This window comes from Dermacentor variabilis, chromosome 9, assembly GCF_050947875.1.
Source record: "Dermacentor variabilis isolate Ectoservices chromosome 9, ASM5094787v1, whole genome shotgun sequence".
NCBI lineage: Eukaryota > Metazoa > Arthropoda > Arachnida > Ixodida > Ixodidae > Dermacentor > Dermacentor variabilis.
In genome coordinates this window covers 13,785,735-13,805,959 of record NC_134576.1, presented here as the reverse complement: position 1 = coordinate 13,805,959, position 20,225 = coordinate 13,785,735, and the positions used below count along the sequence as shown (strand labels likewise).

Sequence of the window (20,225 nt, the reverse complement as noted above, 5' to 3'; positions counted from 1 at the left end):
GTCGACACGTTGGTGGGACACAAGGACAGATGGCGCTGTCGGGTCGTAGCCAATCGAGGGTTGCGATGGGCAAAGCCGGTGAAGAGGTCTCGGGACGTACGCTAATATGGAGAGGCGATGGTCAATCGTCATGATTCGGCAGAGGGTAGCGCGATAGAGCATCGGCGTCTTGACGCTTCTTTCCAGCCCTGTAGGTTACATCGAAATCATACTCCAGTAAGCGAAGCAACCAACGACTAAGGCGACCCGATAAATTCTGTAGCCATGAAAGCCAGCACAGCACGTTATGGTCGGTAACGACTGTAAAATGGCGGCCATGAATATATGAACGAAATTTTGCGTTGCCCAAACAACAGCAAGGAAATCCCTGCTCGAATATGGTGCCCTGATTGATTATCGTGTAATTCTTCTCTGGAGTGGTTAGTGTATGACAAGCTTAAACAATTACTCGTTCGCCGAAGATGTCACGTTGCAGTAGAATCGCATCGATACCATGACTTTTGGCGTCAGTGTGAAGTACGGTGAGCACGTTTGGATAGAAGAGGCACAGTACTGGGTTCGACGTCAGGGCATGATTCAATCTTATGCATACATGACACGCCCCATAAAATTTTGTTGATGAAATTGTTCAAAAAGAATGCGCGCGCCTGTGATCCTGTTCTTTCTTATGGCGGTGTACTGGAGGTTACTGCAAGGGCTGCCATGAAGAATGCGCACGCCTGTGATCCTGTTCTTTCCTATGGCGGTGTACTACAGGTTACTGCAAGGGCTGTCATGAAGCTTTTGTAACTTATCTCAGACTTCGCGTTCCCCATGCCAAAGCCTTGTCCATATTACTGAGCAATGTCCTGCGCTGCCCGGTGAATCCGCAAAGCTGGGGATGAACAGTTTGAAACCAGTTAACAGGCTCACCAGATAGCTCCCTTTAGAAGGCCGAGATACAGCAGTGGTAAGAACGCAGACTTCCAGCCTCATATGAGATGGATCAATATCCCACACAACCACGAAGTGTTCCATGACTCTCACACCAGTCATCGATAAGTTACATTTCTTCAGTTTATGCCTGTCAGCCGAAGCTCTGAAAAAAAAGCATTTCTGTGTTTTCGCTGAGATAAAGAAACGTCAGGTTGAGCAGTACATTCGAAGGATATTTTTGTACTGTTTGGCAGCTATGTGCGCGCAAACAAAATAAATAACATAAGCAGCCACGAAGGCGATTATCGTAAGCTAGGAGGCGCACTCTGCTGACCTCAGACTCCGCACGTGGCCTCATCCCTTTGCGCTCTATTGTCATCCCTCACGGGCTGACCAAAAAATGTGAGGTATCTCTGCGTAGGCTTCGAATGCGTGCCACCCTATCACTTGACGACACGGAAAAGTGGGAGAGAAACAGTAGTACTAGTGAACCCATTATATCGACCAGTAGCTCCTCCCTTTGCGATCAAGGTGACGAGCCCGTCGACACATATAACTTAGTATGCACTTGTCCCACTATTATGTATATGAAACGTCCTCACGCAGCTCAAGTCAAAGTCAGCTTGCAAGACGAACGCGGAATAAGACAGGGCTTAATCGCGCCTCATACCACGTGCTGCTCTGTTACATTTGCGAAGCCAGTTTAAGCTTCCTGCTCCGAAAGAAGAGCACGGTGCTATTCTCACCCCATCGCCTTGAAAACCTTGAGGCCATCCCCTCAATAAAGATGTTCTGAAGAGATCGTCTTCTCAACCGACTTCAGAAAGATTTGGCGTATGTGAGATATGGCTATCTTTCAACCACTTCAAGAAAAAAACGGTTAGGTGACTTGTATATGTTTATGATCATGGCAATGGTAGAACTTGGGCGAAGAAGCGAGTCTGAGTGCGCATTTGCGCGGCAACATTGAGTGCACGCGGAGGCTAAAGCGGCGTGCCGGCCTCAGTGATCTATACTCAGTGGTCGCCCTTCAGGCCTCATCGCAGCGCAGTATATCAGTGTGCGTGAAAAGAAGGTTGTACTTCAGCATAGCGCGGACGTGCGCTACACGTGGCCAAGTTCTACTGCGCCGGCGAAAAGTGGACGCTCATATATTCTAGCGTCTGGCACAGTCTGCCTGAAGGGTAGACTTGCTTGATCGACCTCATCGTGCTTTGTCGTGACCGGCGCGGGAATAGAACATGTCCTATCTCCCGCCGAAACGGCTAGACTAGAATACACTGTGCGATAGTTTGGCTTGGCGGCAATTCCGCCCATTGACATTCGTTTCCACACTTTTTTCTGCAACCACTTCTCTCCTCACGCCTGCTTGTATAAGAGCGTTGTCTTCCATCCATATGAAAACATACAATGCTTAGAGTGGTTGCGGCATCCGGCACCACCTGAAAACTGGCATACTGCGGCTATCGGGTCAGCGCTCACCGGAGGCTGCGACGTCGGCAATGTCCTTGCCCTGCGAGTGCGCCATGAAACCGATCACCGAGAAGATGACGAAGCCGGCGAACATAGATGTTCCGCTGTTGATGCAGGACACGATCAGCGCGTCCCTGCGAAGAGAATAAGCATATATGCAGGAAAGCCCAATGTATATGCAGTAACATGCTATAAACGTTTATCGCAATTAAAACGATGCTGGCAGGCACTTCGGAGCACAAACGCTTCAACGCCAGTTGCGACACTGGCCATCTGCATGGTCGATGTGCGAGAGTACTTTTCGCCTTGCTCGCTCTGATAGCGAGCTTCAGCGACAGGGCTTCAACAAGCCTTTGAATGATCAGTATTCGTTGAAATGCTGGCCAACCGTCTTCTGTAATTACCCTTTTTTGTTCATGCTGGGTTATAAAACACAGCAGATTACTAGGGCAGCTCCTGGCATTACTTATCAAGAGTTTTATACGACTGAACGCAACAGCATTTATATATAGTATTTAGTGAAACTTACTGTATTAAATGAGGCGTTCTTGAGAAATTAGTAAAGCAGCAGAGAAATATGTCGAGGGGAAGAATTTTGGCGCGAAATTTACACTTTAGAAGATATCTACAACAGGCAAAAAGAAAACAATAGCAATTCAGATACTGAAGTGAGACAAGCACTGTCGCCCGCATTCAACTGCTTCAACGCTTCCCTGAAGGTTTTCTGCTTACCAAAAAGTGAGTAGATATAATTAGGTGCACAAAGTAACACAACGGGCAATACGTGACAAGCGTTGGCGCGTGAACACACACCTTAAGAGCAGACCGGACGCAGGCATTCGAACGCAGAGTTTACTCTGAGCTTTGTTCTTAGACGCACCAAGCGTATACAATGCGTCAAGAACAGCAACCCAAGATATATTATTGGTGAAAATATAATGCACAATCCAAATCGCCTCCCGCGAGAACTGTATCTCTAAACAGACAACAACATAATAAAGACAACATAGTTGTTAGCCCGAAAGAGGTATGTTAGCTTCGCTGACGCACGCGCTTTGCTTCTGCGCCGGCTTCTCTGATTATGCAAGTGGTTGCAAGTGATTATGCAAGATTTTCCCTTGCGAGCAAACCTGAAGCACTAGATTGCCTTCAGTAATCCAAATGTATAAATGTGACTGCTACTCGATTTTGGGACATTAGAGAATGGGAGGCCACCACTGTGTCGTCGACACACTCTGGCTTGTTCGAACCAAGGTGAGCAAAAAAGTTTTCTAAGAGGGAACTGGCTTTCTTGCTGGAAGTACACGAAGAAAGCGATCGTGATGATTCAAAACATCTTGTGTTGTTTGTAGATCCTTTTTCATTCTTGCATAACTTCCTTGCCGCAAAAAGACTTGTTCGATTACCTCTTTCCATGTATTGTGTAGAGTCGCCGCAAATAACAATAAAACATCACTTGGAAGTAAGCGCTATCCTTCGTCCTGGTTACGTGCTTGTCTATCCTTTTTCTCATTCCTTCATTTTTTATGCACTACATACAAAGAAAAATATGCACAGAATGCTAAATAAAAACGTGAGTTAACAAAGAACAGGGATGTGTGCAAGTAGTGGTATTGATCCAGTGACGTACACCCTTGCGCTGTTCGCTTTCTCCCATAAGCATCCTTTCTACTAAAAACGCACCTGCGTAGTTGTTATTACATCATAGTGATTATTTATGACGTTGCTGGCGCGAAGTTGACGCCAAAATGAGCCTCGCCTTGTGCTCAGTAAAAAGCGCAAGGTAACAGCCTATCTGCAATGACGCAATATTTAGGGCAAGCAATGATTTGAATAAAGGCAAAAGCTTGCATTGTCACAGCCGTTGAAGTGATGTACTTACTTGTACACGTTGTTGTGATACTTGTTGTAGCTCCCTAGAGCTATAAGGGAACCCAGTCCTAATCCGTACGAAAAGAAGATCTGTGTGGCAGCGTCAATCCAAACCTGCGGTAAACGGTAAACAAAATGTGTAGCAACAACCGTTAGGGTCCATGCCTTAGCCGCCTGACTACATTTACTTTATCACTGTAATAGAGAGTGGAGGGCCAAGTATGGTCATGCACATTAAAAAAACTAAACTCTCAGAGAACATTTGAACTGGAAATTTCAGTTTGAATGTGCTACTTCTGAACCCTTTCCACAGACAGCGGCTGCCATTTTTGTATTTTTATTTACTGCTGGTCCGTCATGGGGCCCGTGCAGGAGTGGGTACATAAATGGGTTAGTAGTACAAGGTACAGAAAAGTGGTAATTATTTGTGGTGAAAATTAAATACGCTGCATTAGGTTCATGAAAGTGTCAATGTTATTGTAACACCCGATATCTTTAGGCAAACTGTTTCAGTGGAACGTAGCCGACGGAAAAAGGGAGTATTTTTGAGCGTTAACATGACATAATGGTTGGTGGATTGTTTTGAAATGATTTAGTGTGAGTGCTTTAAAGGGTCTCGCAGTTAATTAGAACGACATATTGTTACGTCCAAGCGCGTAAAAGGGACGCGTGGATCAAGAAGAGGAAGAAAGAGGAGAACGAAGACCGTGCAGCGGCCATTCCTGTTGTTCGTAGCCTGCCGTTCCTGCTCTCGCACGCCTAAATAAACCCCTTTTCCCCGTGCTTGTAACAAATTGGTGGACGGTGCGGGGTACACCTCGTAACCACGGAGCCTACGCTGCTACAACTTCGCCGAAGCCGTCGACTTGCCGGACTTCCGCCACCATCACCTGACATGACTGAATACGCCTGCCAGATTCCCGAAGGTTCTGACGCGGCTTCAAGGCAAGCACCTGGCGTTCCGTGGCAATACTACCGGGTGCCACTCACTTTCGGAGGAAAAGCCGGAGAAGATGTCGACGAGTGGCTCACAAACTACCGAAGGGTGAGCCGATCTAACGGTTGGAACTCGACCGCACAGTTGTCAAATGTTGTGTTTTCCCTTACCGACACAGCACTCGTCTGGTATGAGAATCACGAAGACACGCTCACTTCATGGGAGCTTTTCGTAGAGGAGCTCAGAGCGTGTTTTGGAGACTCTAGCGCAAAAAAGAAACGCGCCGAACAGACGCTTTCGCAAAGAGCTCAGATTCCCGGCGAGACCTGCACGACTTATATCGAAGAAGTGCTGAAACTATGTAAAATAGTCAACTCTCAAATGTCTGAAGATGACAAAGTTGGACATTTGTTGAAAGGAATAGCCGAAGACGTATACAATTTTTTGATCGGCAAAGAAAGCTTGGATTCCGTGTCTGACGTCATTCGCCACTGCAGGACCTTCGAGACGCTGAAGATGCGACGGATAATACCGAAGTTCGGTCGCCTGGCTAATGTCACAACGGTGGCAAGTGTAGACCCGAGTTCGTGTGTTGACCTTCCATCAACAATACGGCAGATTGTTCGCGAAGAGTTGCTCCATCGGGAAGAGATGTACCGTTGCACACCCGGCATCGCTGGTGCGTACTTACCACACGAGATGCGAAACACGGCCGTTTCGACCGCATGGCAACCCACGGTTCACTCAGCGACCGTCGAGTATAGGTCTACCCCACAAACGAGAGGGACCCGAAGCTATCAAGATCATGACTACGACCAACGCCCTCGCCGCACGCACGCCTCCGGGCGGCCGATGCCTAGCCATGATGAATGGGACCCACCTGCTGGCTATGCAGTCGACAGCAACATGCGTGACTACGTGCAAGAACATCGAAATTTGCGGCATCTGCCGGTGTGTTTCCAATGCGGTGTCGCGGGCCACATAGCGAGATTTTGCAATCGTCGCCCAACAACGTGGAATCGTCGATCGGGGTCTTCAACAAGGACCACACCTCCTACGAGGACAACTCAACAGCCATGCACCACCTCTTGGTCAGCTGGCGTCCCTCCTGGCAACGATTACTGGCAGAGAAGCTTCCGGAGCCGCTCGCCGGCATCTGACAGGAGTTTGACGCCACCGCCAACTTCTCGTGCACCGCGTTTACGTCAATCTCCATCGCCAGTGCGGCGCTCAGCCTCGCCTTCACAACCGGAAAACTAGCTAGCGCGGCCGATGGGGGTGAGGTCGCTCGACACGTGCTATCGACAGAAATGCCCCCTGCAGTTGCTATGATTAAGAACAAAGTGCATGTACTTGTTGATGGTGTTCCTACAATGGCTTTAGTGGATACCGGGGCAACTGTATCCGTAATGAGTCTCGGTTTTAAAGGTCGGTTGGGGCGCAAAGTTGTATTTCCGTGGGACCAGGCTGCAACATTTTGTGGAGTGAGCGGCGAGTCGTTGCGTCCTGTTTGTGTGTGCACTGCTGAAGTGTCCCTGGCTGGTGGAGTTTTCGCGACGGAGTTTGTAGTTATTCCCCGATCGACGCACGAAGTGATTTTGGGCATCGACTTTTTGCGGCAGTGTGGTGCGACCGTTGATTGTCGTACGGGGGAAGTTTGCGTCGATGACCACGTTTCGTCCGGGCTCTTAGAGGAGACTTGCAGTCAAGGTGAACTTTGTGTGTCTGCAGATACTGTTGTGCCTGCGTCCACCTCGGTGTGCGTGCCGGTTGTATGTCGCGGTGAAGTTCCCGGCAGTTTCGATGCCTCCGTAGAGCCAATGCATCTAAATTGTGTGAAGAAGAACGTTTTTGTCCCTCATTGTGTGGTATCCATCGACAACGGGCGTGCTGGCTTGTGGACGGTCAACTGCTCGGCAGAACCCGTCCTGCTTCCAGACGGCTTGAAACTCGCCTACTTTACAGAATACACGTCTTCGTCCGTAGCCGTACTAACAGACTCGCCGTGTGAACCTGCTGACGCTCGCCAAGTCTCAGACAAAAAGCTTCTGTCGATGATAAACAAGTAGCTCAGCACAAGGGAGCGCCATACCTTGGTGGATACGCTTTCTAAGCATCTGTCAGTGTTTGACTTTGCGCAGCCGGACAAAGCGTTCGCGATTCCCGAGTCACGAACGCGCCATACTATCGATACGGGATCTGCGCGCCCGATCAGGCAAAAGCCTTATCGCGTGTCGCCTAACGAGCGCAAGATAATCGGGGAACAAGTGAGTGACATGATGAAAAATGGAATAATACAAGAGTCCTCGAGTCCTTGGGCAGCTCCGGTCATACTCGTCAGAAAGAAAGATGGTAACTGGAGATTTTGCGTCGATTATCGAAGATTAAACGCCGTGACTAAGAAGGATGTCTACCCGCTGCCCCGGATTGATGATGCAATTGATTGTCTTCATTCGGCCTCTTATTTTTCTTCAGTGGACCTGCGCTCAGGATATTGGCAAATCCCGATACACCCGACAGACAGAGAGAAAACAGCCTTCATAACACCGGATGGATTATTCGAATTCAATGTGATGCCATTTGGGTTGTGCAACGCTCCAGCAACCTTTGAAAGGTTCATGGACACCATTCTGCGTGGGTTAAAATGGAACATCTGTATGTGCTATCTTGACGACGTTGTTATATTCGGGCGCACATTCAATGAGCACAATACGCGCCTGGATATTGTCCTCGACTGCATCAAAAACGCCGGCCTGGTCCTGAACTCCAAGAAATGTAAATTTGGTGACCGTCAAACCCTTGTGCTGGGTCATCTTGTTGACAAAGACGGTATCCGGCCTGATCCCCTCAAGACGGCAGCTGTTGAGGCATTCAGTGCGCCGCAGTCAGTGAAGCAACTTCGTAGTTTTCTGGGTCTTTGCTCTTACTTTCGCCGATTTATTCCTGGTTTTGCTGACGTCGCTTATCCTCTGACAAATCTGCTACATAAAGACGCACGGTTTGAGTGGACACCCGAGTGCGAGTCTGCATTTCGTCAGCTGAAGTTCCTGCTGACCTCCCGACCTATCCTTCGCCACTTCAATCCTACTGCGCCGACAGAAATCCACACAGATGCTAGTGGCGTCGGTTTGGGTGCCGTCTTGGTCCAACGTTATGACGACCGTCAGCACGTGATTGCTTATGCAAGCCGCTCATTAAGCAAACCTGAACGAAATTACACGGTGACAGAGCAAGAATGCCTCGCTGTAATCTTTGCAGTTCAGCGATTTCGCTCGTACTTGTACGGACGCCCATTCCTAGTCGTCACAGACCACCATTCCCTGTGCTGGCTCGTGAATCTTCGCGACCCTTGTGGTCGCCTTGCGCGCTGGGCTTTGAGGTTGCAGGAATATAACTTCACTGTTGCCTACAAGAGTGGCCGAAAACATGCTGACGCAGACTGCCTTTCCCGTATGCCGCTTACTACGACGGACTGCGACGCAGACGATTTTGATCATCTCGTCGCTTCTGTGACATCCGCGTTTCCAGAAATCGATGCGTTCAAAGCAGAACAACGGACAGACACCAAATTGGAGCCACTCTTCACTTCTGCCCATTCAAGTGCAACAAGCAGCTACTGTCTACGTGACGGGCTCCTGTACAAAAGGAACTACTCAAGCACGGGTGCACGCTTCCTTCTCGTGGTGCCGGAGCGTCTCCGGCCAGCAATCCTTCAGGCTATGCACGATGACCCTACCTCCGGTCACTTAGGCACTGTGCGCACCCTTTATCGCATTCAAGAACGCTTTTACTGGCCCCGGATGCGACATTCGGTTGAGTTGTATGTCGCCAGCTGCATACAGTGCCAACGTCGGAAACGCCCAACCACTGCCCCATCTGGTCTGCTTCAACCTGTGCCACCTCCCAGCTCACCCTTTCGGCAAGTTGGAATTGATCTGTTAGGCCCTTTTCCAAAGTCATCTAAGGGGAACCGCTGGATAATTGTCTGCGCCGACTATTTCACGCGCTATTGCGAGACAGCGGCTATACCATCAGCCACCGCCACCGAAGTATCGCTCTTCTTACTTCACGCTATTGTTCTGAGACATGGACCGCCTGGTGTTATTATAAGCGACCGGGGACGTCAATTCACGGCGGATATCGTGGAAGAGCTTGTGCGTTTATGTAACTCGCACCTCAGGCACTCGACGCCGTATCATCCGCAAACGAACGGCCTCACTGAGCGCACTAATCGGACAATCACAAATATGCTTTCCATGTATGTTGCGTCCGATCACAAGAATTGGGATGAAGTTCTACCGTTTATTACTTACGCCTACAACACCGCCAAGCACGAGACAACCGGCTACAGCCCCTTCTTCCTTCTATATGCTCGGCCGCCCCGGTATACGCTCGACACTGTCCTCCCTTTTTACCACCACGACAATCCTACGGTCGCCGATACGCTATGCCTTGCTGAAGAGGCTCGGAGACTTGCGCGTCTGCGGACTTTGGCATCACAAGAAAACTCCAAAGCCCGCTACGACGCACGACATCGGCCTGTTGCATATCACCCTGGTGATCTCATTTGGCTTTGGACTCCTACAAGGAAGCGCGGTTTGTGCCAAAAGCTGCTGGCAAACTACGATGGACCGAATGTTGTCATCGACAAAGTCAGCGAAGTGAACTATACTCTCGCGCGCCTCACGAGCAATGGTAGACGTTCTGCTAGGACACAAGTCGCGCATGTAGCACGGTTGAAATCATGCACGCCACGACCAGCTTGTTGACTCGCCCAGTGGGCTTTGTCTGCGAGGAGAGGTATATGTTACGTCCAAGCGCGTAAAAGGGACGCGTGGATCAAGAAGAGGAAGAAAGAGGAGAACGAAGACTGTGCAGCGGCCATTCCTGTTGTTCGTAGCCTGCCGTTCCTGCTCTCGCACGCCTAAATAAACCCCTTTTCCCCGTGCTTGTAACAATATGTTGAAATTATGTTGAACATATTATGCCTGCGCAACCTTGAGCGATCGGAAAGCGCGTTTTCCACGCTTGGCCGGCGGAGAGGGGAGGGTTCGTTCCGGCCGCGAAGCTCTCCACATCTCAGTAAGGTGCCTGGTGGTGGTCTCGTGCTGACGATGCCCTCTCGGTGAGCGCATATTTCGCCCCTCATCTTTTAAGAGATTCAATACATACAAGCATTTGTCTCGCAAACCAGATTTATTTCAAGGGAATTTTCCACGTCTCAATAATTTCTCTCGTCGTATTCGCGTGCTGATTGCCGTGTTATAGTTTGTTAACGAAGCTTCCCCTCAAGTCTAAATATTATAAGGCAGTTTTCCTAGTCTCTAAAGCCGCTCGAGTTCACGCTGCTCCTCTGGCGGCCGTTTTTCCAAGAAATTATGCCTTCCAACCACTCAAACCACGCAAAAATAGACTGTCGCGGACCACATCAGTCCCTTTCCACATAAGTATGAGGCTCGGAGCAGGAGCTATGGCGCTTGAAAGTAACCGCTGGCTTGACGAACCAACCGACTGAGCTACCTTTCCGGGCAACATTGAAGGATCACGAGTTCAAATCACAAGTTATGTTCCTTTTTTTCCCTTTTTTTTCTTTCTTTTTAATGTCTTTTCCTTCATTTTATCACTGTACGGAAACCCTCCTAAAAAAATTATTTATCCTCAATTATGTGTGGCCACACATGTGCAGGTCATAAATACCAGGTTCTCTAGCCGAGTGCCATCCATGCGGTATAACCGAGCTCAGATTGGCCCACCTTGACTGATCAAATAGGGCACTACTGTAGGTTAAATGAGGCGTACAACTCCTGCGGGACCCGCCGTGGTTGCTCAGTGGTTATGGTGTTAGACTGCTGAGCACGAGGTCGCGGGGTCGTACCCCGGCCACGGCGGCCGCATTTCGATGGGTGCGAAATGCGAAAACACCCGTGTACTTAGAATTTGGTGCACGTTAAAGAACCCCAGGTGGTCGAAATTTTCGGAGTCCTCCACTACGGCGTGCATAATCAGAAAGTGGTTTTGTCACGCAAAACCCCATAATCCAATTTTTAATTTAACTCCTGCGGGGACAGTAGAGTATCCGTCTCCAGTGCAAGAGGACCGTGATTCAAATCCCGGTGCCGCGCAATTCTCCACCGGAAAATACAAAAAAAACGTGTGTTGAGAAAATTGCACAAACAGGCCTGGAGTGCGGCCTGATCCCGGTGACCAGAACCGGTAACGCACTCTCTCACCAGAGCAGGATTGGCCACCCTGGTGCAGTACTTGGCCACAACCTCCTATATGAATACAACAATCAAACCCCGGCCCTCAGTCCCCAGCAGCCGCGAAGCAACTGACCACGGCGGCGGTCAGATCTGTGACGCTGCAGAGGGTGCTAAGAATACCTGGCTCCGGACAGGCCGCCATTGGAATCTGAACCTGGCAACGTTTAACGTTAGAACGCTATCTAGTGAGGCGAGTCTAGCAGTGTTATTGGAGGAATTAGAGGGTAGTAAATGGGATATAATAGGGCTCAGTGAGGTTAGGAGGACAAAAGAAGCATATACAGTGCTAAAAAGCGGGCATGTACGGTGTTACCGGGGCTTAGCAGAGAGACGAGAACTAGGAGTTGGATCCCTGATTAATAAGGAAATAGCTGGTACCATACAAGAATTCTATAGCATTAACGAGAGGGTGGCAGGTCTTGTTGTGAAACTTAATAAGAGGTACAAATTGAAGGTGGTACAAGTCTATGCCCCTACATACAGTCATGATGACCAGGAAGTCGAAAGCTTTTATGAAGACGTGGAATCGGCGATGGGTAAAGTCAAAACAAAATACACTATACTGATGGGCGACTTCAATGCCAGGGTAGTCAAGAAGCAGGCTGGAGACAAGTCAGTGGGGGAATATGGCATAGGCTCTAGGAATAGCAGAGCAGAATTATTAGTAGAGTTTGCAGAACAGAATAATATGCGGATAGTGAACACCTTTTTCCGCAAGCGGGTTAGTCGAAAGTGGACGGGGAGGAGCCCGAATGGTGAGACTAGAAATGAAATCGACTTCATACTCTGCGCGAACCCTGCATCATACAAGATGTAGACGTGCTCGGCAAGATACGCTGCAGTGACCATAGGATGGTAAGAACTCGAATTAGCCTAGACTTGAGGAGGGAACGGAAGAAACTGGTACACAAGAAGCCAATCAATGAGTTAGCGGTAAGAGGGAAACTAGAGGAATTCCGGATCAAGCTACAGAACAGGTATTCTGCTTTAACTCAGGAAGAGGACCTTAGTGTTGAAGAAATGAACGACAATCTCATGGGCATCATTAAGGAGTGCGCAATAGAAGTCGGTGGTAACGCCGTTAGACAGGAAACCAGTAATCCAGTAAGACGAAAGATCTGATCAAGAAACGCCAATGTATGAAAGCCTCTAACCCTACAGCTAGAATAGAACTGGCAGAACTTTCTAAGTTAATCAAGAAGCGTAAGACAGCGGACATCAGAAACTATAATATGGATAGAAATGAACAGGCTCTCAGGAACGGAGGAAGCCTAAAAACAGTGAATAAGAAACTAGGAATAGGCAAGAATCAGATGTGTGCGTTAAGAGACAAAGCCGGCAATATCGTTACTAATATGGATGAGATAGTTCAAGTGGCTGAGGAGTTCTATAGAGATTTATACAGTACCAGTGCCACCCACGACGATAGTGGAAGAGAGAATAGCCTAGAGGAATTCGAAATCCCACAGGTAACGCCAGAAGAAGTAAAGAAAGCCTTAGGAGCTATGCAAAGGAGGAAGGCAGCTGGGGAGGATCAGGTACAGCAGATTTGTTGAAGGATGGTGGTCAGATTGTTCTAGAGAAACTGGCCACCCTGTTTACGCAATGCCTCATAACCTCGAGCGTACCGGAATCTTGGAAGAACGCTAACATATTCCTAATCCATAAGAAAGGGGACGCCAAAGACTTGAAAAATTATAGACCGATCAGCTTACTGTCCGTTGCCTACAAAGTATTTACTAAGGTAATCGCAAATAGAATCAGGAACACCTTAGACTTCTGTCAACCAAAGGACCAGGCAGGATTCCGTAAAGGCTACTCAACAATAGACCATATTCACACTGTCAATCAATGATAGAGAAATGTGCAGAATATAACCAACCCTTATATATAGCTTTCATTGATTACGAGAAAGCGTTTGATTCAGTCGAAACCTCAGCAGTCATGGAGGCATTACGGAATCAGGGTGTAGATGAGCCATATTTAAAAATACTGGAAGATATCTATAGCAGCTCCACAGCCACCGTAGTCCTCCACAAAGAAAGCAACAAAATCCCTATAAAGAAAGGCGTCAGAGAGGGAGATACGATATCTCCAATGCTATTCACAGCATGTTTACAGGAGGTATTCAGAGGCCTGGAGTGGGAAGAATTGGGGATAAAAGTTGATGGAGAATACCTTAGCAACTTGCGATTCGCTGATGATATTGCCTTGCTTAGTAACTCAGGAGACCAATTGCAATGCATGCTCACTGACCTGGAGAGGCAAAGCAGAAGGGTGGGTCTGAAAATTAATCTGCAGAAAACTAAAGTATTGTTTGACAGTCTCGGAAGAGACCAGCAGTTTACGATAGGTAGCGAAGCACTGGAAGTGGTAAGGGAATACATCTACTTAGGGCAGGTAGTGACCACGGATCCGGATCATAAGACTGAAATAACCAGAACAATAAGAATGGGCTGGGGTGCGTTTGGCAGGCATTCTCAAATCATGAACAGCAGGTTGCCAATATCCCTCAAAAGGAAAGTGTATAACTGCTGTGTGTTACCAGTACTCACATATGGGGCAGAAACCTGGAGGCTTACGAAAAGGGTTCTGCTGAAATTGAGGACGACGCAACGAGCTATGGAAAGAAGAATGATGGGTGTAACGTTAAGGGATAAGAAAAAAGCAGATTGGGTGAGGCAACAAACGCGGGTAAACGACATCTTAGTTGAAATCAAGAAAAAGAAATGGGCATGGGCAGGACATGTAATGAGGAGGGAAGATAACCGATGGTCATTAAGGGTTACGGACTGGATTCCAAGGGAAGGGAAGCGTAGCAGGGGGCGGCAGAAAGTTAGGTGGGCGGATGAAATTAAGACCTTTGCAGGGACAACATGGCCACAATTAGTACATGACCGGGGTAGTTGGAGAAGTATGGGAGAGGCCTTTGCCCTGCAGTGGGCGTAACTAGGCTGATGATGATGATGATGATGATGTTGAAATTGCCGTGGTATAATTCATAAAAGAATTTCATTCGTGAAATTATTATTCTCTGCGGAAGTAGTTTAAGATTTGCCCTTGCCAGCAAGCCTGAAGCACTAGATTGCCTTCAGTAATCCGAGTGTATAAATGTGACTGCTACTCGACTGTGGGACAGGGAGGCCACCACTATGCCGTCTGCTTTGAAACAGTGCGAGACCACGTCGAATGGTTTTTGGGATGTTTCTATCTTTGTTTTTACCCTCTTACCGTCAACCTTTGTCACAGGGCAGTTCATGGTCTACTGGGTATTATGACTGCTTCGCTAAGTGAAGCACATTCGAAACTAACTGTTGAACTAACTTTGGTCGCCAAGTATGTATTGGTATTTGCAGCATTTGAATTATCCTGTTTCACGCCATTTAGGGTCCTGAATAAGTGCCCTTCTTCAATGACAAAAACATCCTTGAACATGTATCCGGTGAACTGCCGTCATATATATTCAAATATTAGAGGTCTTTCCGGCAACATCGTTTTACGGGGACGTGCAACATTGGCGCCTCTTCCCCTCATGCGTTTCGTCGGTGGCAGTATTGCGCGTCCCCATGTGGCTTCAATACTAATCGTATTGCTGTCAACAATTATCGTGAGGTATTTTCTGGCGGAACTTCTCATATTCATATTTTCTGTAAATTATTATTTTAGCCACAGGCGAGAAGAAAGTTGCTATGGTCAAGTCTTTATGCTTTTAAGGCTCGATCACGCGTTGTGTAGATTTTGCCTGGTGCCACCAAATAGGCTTTGTCGCCAAAACTACTGCTACAAATTGACAAGTCTTACCAGAGAAGTGATGCAGTATCGCCTACGAAGTGTGAGCAATTTTATTTTCTCTGTACATTTGCAACACTACTATGCAGGCACTTGTCACCTTTGGATACTGTTAGCTGCTGTGTAAACTACGTCGCGTTGTGGCGGCAAGTCGCTGTTGGCCTTGGCGTCTTGAGGGCTTTGGAGGTTGACTTCTACTGACAACCTCATTTTCGGCGCTTCCTGTAGTGTGGGTAGGTCCCAAGCTTGAGGCTTAGTGTCATCGTTGTCGTGTCCTATGTGCCGCCGAAGCTGTTTTTCCGAGCATAACAACGAAGAATTGCACGCAAACACACCGTCATCTTGTCAAGAACAATTTTTATACGGCGCACATAATGTAATGATCGTCCACTGCATTATTATTGGTTGAGGCCTCGAAAATACGTGCACAATTTCCAATTCTCTCAGAGTCAGTGGGGAGCGCACAACCTTGCAATTATTGGCCATAACTGTTGTTGCGCGCGTGATAGCCTCATGCAATAAAAAAAAATAACGTTGCCCAATAGGTCAATTGTTAGCTCACTCGGCTCCATATTATTTCTGTGGTTGGTTCAAATCGCAATTGGGAAGTCGCGGAGACGTTTTATTTTTCTTCACGCTGCAGGAACGGCGAAGCAGAGGACGTCGAGGTGGCCTTGCGACGAAAAAGAAACCATCGCTGTGCGTCCTCGATGACGACAGCGGCTGTCGTCAGCGTAACAGAACAGACCGGGTAAACCCGGTTTCGATCACGCGATCGCAATAAAAGAAACAGCAAATACACAGTCAAGAGGCACGTGCAAAATCAAAACGGCGCACTACGTCCCTGATGTATTCCCAGCTCGTGCAGTCACTTTCGCTTTTTGCACTAAACAAAAGCATGGTCTCTGGTGACTCTGATTGACTTTTGGGGGTTTTGGGGGTGTCACTTCGTCTCCACTGAGTGGTGGCACAATGCTCTACGGTTCAATTGGGACACGAAAATAACAGAGACAACTTTTCGACCGCACCGACTGCGCTAAATGTTTGCCAATTTGCCTGGAAGCGCATGTGGATTAATATGCATTGCATAATTTAATCTCGAAAATGATCTGCAATATTTTCATGAAAATATATTTGTGCTTGGGAAACATTAGGCAAATAGGGCAGCTACACCTTTGGCAGAATTACCGGTCTGGTTAAGCAAGCAATCAGGCAACAAAAAAATTATCTCTATGAGAACAGTAATAAACCAATGCCGAAACAGTTGCATTAATACGTATTGCCAAGCAAACAGAAACGAAAGCTGCAAGTAAGAGCTACAGCAGTTCAGTTCACCTGATTCTGGCGTGCTTCCCTGTCTTAAAGGCGCCACGGCGGCCACAAAGCGAATCTTGAACCACTGAACTAAAGATGTCCCCCAACACACAAATTCTTTGAACCAACTCTTGATGAACACCAAAGATCATTCAGCAAAAGAGAACATATTGTCAAACAGATTTTTTTTAGTGTCCATCTCCAAGTACGCATGCTGGGGAGCAAAATGTTACAACAAAGAAGAAGACGAAGAAACTTTATTAAGGAATGGTCTGGCAGTTTTTGTTGTGGTGGCGACTTAGGTGGCGGATCGAAGTCCTTGGACTCGAGCGGCATCTTCGGCTTGCCGGACAACCCAGAGCAGGTCTGCCAACTCTGACCTTTTGAGAGCCGCCTCCGAGCGGCGGCGACGTCGATAGTGATGGTCCCCCGCAGCTTCCGCAACCGGGGCAACGTCGGGAAGAAACGAGCTCGAGGCTTTCCGTACTCTGGCAACGGGATTATGGATGCGTCACGAACGGAGGTGGTTTCAGTACCTGTGTTGTCGGCGCATTCCCAGAGCATCAGTCGCAGCGTGCGTCTCTGTCTGCAAGCTTTAGACGCATCTGTTGGATATCAACCCGGGTAGCAGTGATGCACGATGAAGGGGGGGGGGGGGGGGGCTAGGGCAGCTGTGTGTCTGGAGCAACCGCAATGTTACGGCCTCGTTTCTGTTTAATTTATCATGCGGTGGCGGTAATGCGTCTTTCGAGTCTGTAGTGTTGGGTGAGGTCTCGGCACGTGGTTAGGCGATCGCCCCACGCCCACTGTGATTCTTGTTGCTGCATTTATGTCGTAGTGTCCCCGACCCGGCAGATGCGATGCCCCACTCTCGGGGGCGGAGGCGGCGGCGTGTGAGGCATCGAGCCGTGGCGTGCGCCACTTCGTTGCCCGCGAGCGGGGCATAGTTGTGTGCCGGGGTCTAGAGGAGGAAGGCCGTAGAATATTGGGGTTGCGAGGGCGATGGCAAGTTGCCGTCGTCACAAATTTGGGGTTTGCGGGCCGCTTCCCGCGAGACGCGACCGCGCGCGAAGCGGCGAATTGCCGCCTGCGAATCGCTGATCACGATCGCAGCGTTCGACACCACAGCGAGTGCTAGGGCTATCGCGGCTTCCTTGGCCGGCTCCGTGTGCTCCGCGATCACCGTGACGCTCGCGACGCACTTACCCGTGCGGTGTAAAACCGCGGTCGCGTGTGCTCTTCTCTCTCCTCCATATCGCGCAGCTTCTACGTACACCGCCTCGTTGCTGGTGCCAAACTTCTTCTGAAGGTCGCTTGCTCGTTTGTTGCGCCTCCCGGCGTGGTGCGTCGGGTGCATGTTCTTGGGAATCCGCTGGATGATTAGGCGGTCGCGGAACGATGCCGGAACCGCCGCCTTTTCTACCATACTGAGTGTGCTACGTGATGCGGAATGACTCGAGGATGCATCGCCTCGAATAACTCGTCAAGTGAGTTGTGAAGCCCGAGCTCTACAAACTTGTCGGTGCTTGGGCTGAGTGGAACGGTGAGCGCCCTTTTGAAAGCCTTTCGTATCATGCATTCGACCTTGTTTTTTTCGCATCCTAGCCACTTCACGTAAGGGGCAACATACGTTATGCGGCTTATCGCGTACGCCTGCACAAGATGGGTCGCACAGTCTTCACGCATACTTTTGCGTCTATTCGTGATGCGACGCAAGAGTCGGATTGTGTCATCTACCGACAGACGAATTCTTCGCACCGTCTCTTCATTATGGCCATTTGCCTGCAGGTGTAACCCCAGGATGCTAATTTTGTCTACGTGCGGTACGGGACTACCATCTGCCAATTTAGTGCGTATTTTGGAGTATTTCCGTTCCTTGTCGCGCAGGGTTTTACGACCCCTCCTTGTTGGTTTGTAGATTAAGAGTTCGTACTTGGTAGCCGAGCACTCGAGGCCCGTTCCACTCATATAATTCTGGACCACGTCTACTCCTGCCTGTAGCGTTCGCTCGACGTGACCGTAACGTGCTCCCCCGGGAACCCAGAGGGCCATGTCATCCGCGTAGAGACTGTGATGTAATCCTTCTACTTCTGTTAATTTCTCCGGAAGACCGCGTAGAACTAAATTAAAGAGTAATGGTGATATGACGGATCCTTGCGGCGTGCCCCATGGAACCGTCTCAAATTCCGGCGATTCCTCGTCGCCGACGATGACACATGCGCGCCTGCCTGCGAGAAAATCTCTATCGTAATTATACGTTCATTGGCGTAGTGTTAATGTTCTAATTGTTTTTAAGATCGCTTCGTGTCAAAGGCTTTTTTAATATCTAGGCAGAGATTTGCCTTAGTAGAGCTGGTAGTGTCTTCTACGATCTCGTGTTTAAGCTGAAGCAATACGTCCTGTGGGAGAGGTTGCGGCGGAATCCTAGCATGGTGTGCGGGAACGCGTCACGGTTTTCCAGAAAGTCGGTCGCGCGGGTGAGAACCGGTTTTCCATGACTTTGCCGATGCGAGACGTAAGCGAAATCGGTCTTAGATTATCGAGCGTGTGGTGAAGAGGAAGACGAAGAAGGCGTTCTTGTGTCGGCTGTGCGCATGATCAGCGTTCATCTACTGCCAGTGCTACTAGACTGTGCCTAGTGCCTCGTAATAAATCATCTTATTACATTTGGTGGAAGGTGCTGCACTCCCCGACCTCACCCTGGAACTTCGCAGCCGAACTTTAACATCTGCCCCAGCCACTACTATGAACGCCGCTCCCAACAATCCGCTTGGCGCATCTGCCGCTCCTGTCATGTGCGGCGCCGTGCAACGGGAGCGGGACCCTCCTGTTTTTAGCGGCTCAGGTGCGACTGACGTAGAAGATTGGCTCTCTACCTACGAGCGCGTCAGTGAACACAACAAGTGGGATGACCCGACGAAGCTCCGTAGCGTCATCTTCTATCTTGCTGACGTTGCGAACCTCTGGTTCCACAATCACGAACGGGAGCTGCAAACCTGGTCCGCTTTCAAAACTGCATTCGCGGAAGTCTTCGGTCGCCCAGCCTTGCGAAAACTCCGTGCTGAACAACGCCTCCGCCAGCGCGCTCAACAGCCCGGCGAGACTTATACTAGTTACATAGAGGATGTCGTTGATATTTGCGCCCGCGTCGATTCCACCATGACTGAAGAAGACAAGGTGAAGCACATCCTCAAGGGCATCGAGGACGACGCATTTCAAATGCTCCTGGCGCGGAACCCTACTTCTGTCGCAGCTGTCGTCACTCTTTGCCAGAGCTTCGACGAGCTGCGTCGACAAAGGGTCCTTGCGCGCAGCGCTCTCGCACCTGGCGACTCTCTCTCGGGCCTCACGCTTCGCTCAAACACCACGCCAGCAGCATCGCTCTCTGTTGAGATAAAGGATTTCATTCGTGAGGAGGTGGCGCGCCAATTGTCTATGCTGCCTCTCAACGATGGACCTCCCCTGCCTGACACATCTCTGGCTGCTCCCATTAGGCGGGCCATTCGCGAGGAACTTGCTGGGTCTTTACCTTTCGCCCAACCCTGCCCTCCCGTGGCTGCACCTCTGACTTATGCCGAAGTCGCCGCGCGACCTGCGCCGCCGACGTTCTCGTTTCCGGCGCCAATGCGACTTCCAGCTGCACCTCCTCCCGCGTCGCCTCC

The 20,225-nt window shown here is 49.3% G+C and overlaps 1 protein-coding gene across 1 annotated transcript in view; it reads right to left on the bottom strand.

Moving 5' to 3' along the window:
• Positions 1–20,225, bottom strand: part of Gat (sodium- and chloride-dependent GABA transporter) — a 583,447-nt gene that overhangs the window by 99,450 nt on the left and 463,772 nt on the right. Inside the window, exons 5-6 of the mRNA XM_075670790.1 lie at positions 4,271–4,374; positions 2,398–2,522 (exon numbers count right to left, since the gene is read on the bottom strand). Of these exons, the coding sequence (XP_075526905.1) occupies positions 2,398–2,522; positions 4,271–4,374 (229 nt within the window). The remainder of the gene's footprint in view (positions 1–2,397; positions 2,523–4,270; positions 4,375–20,225) is intronic.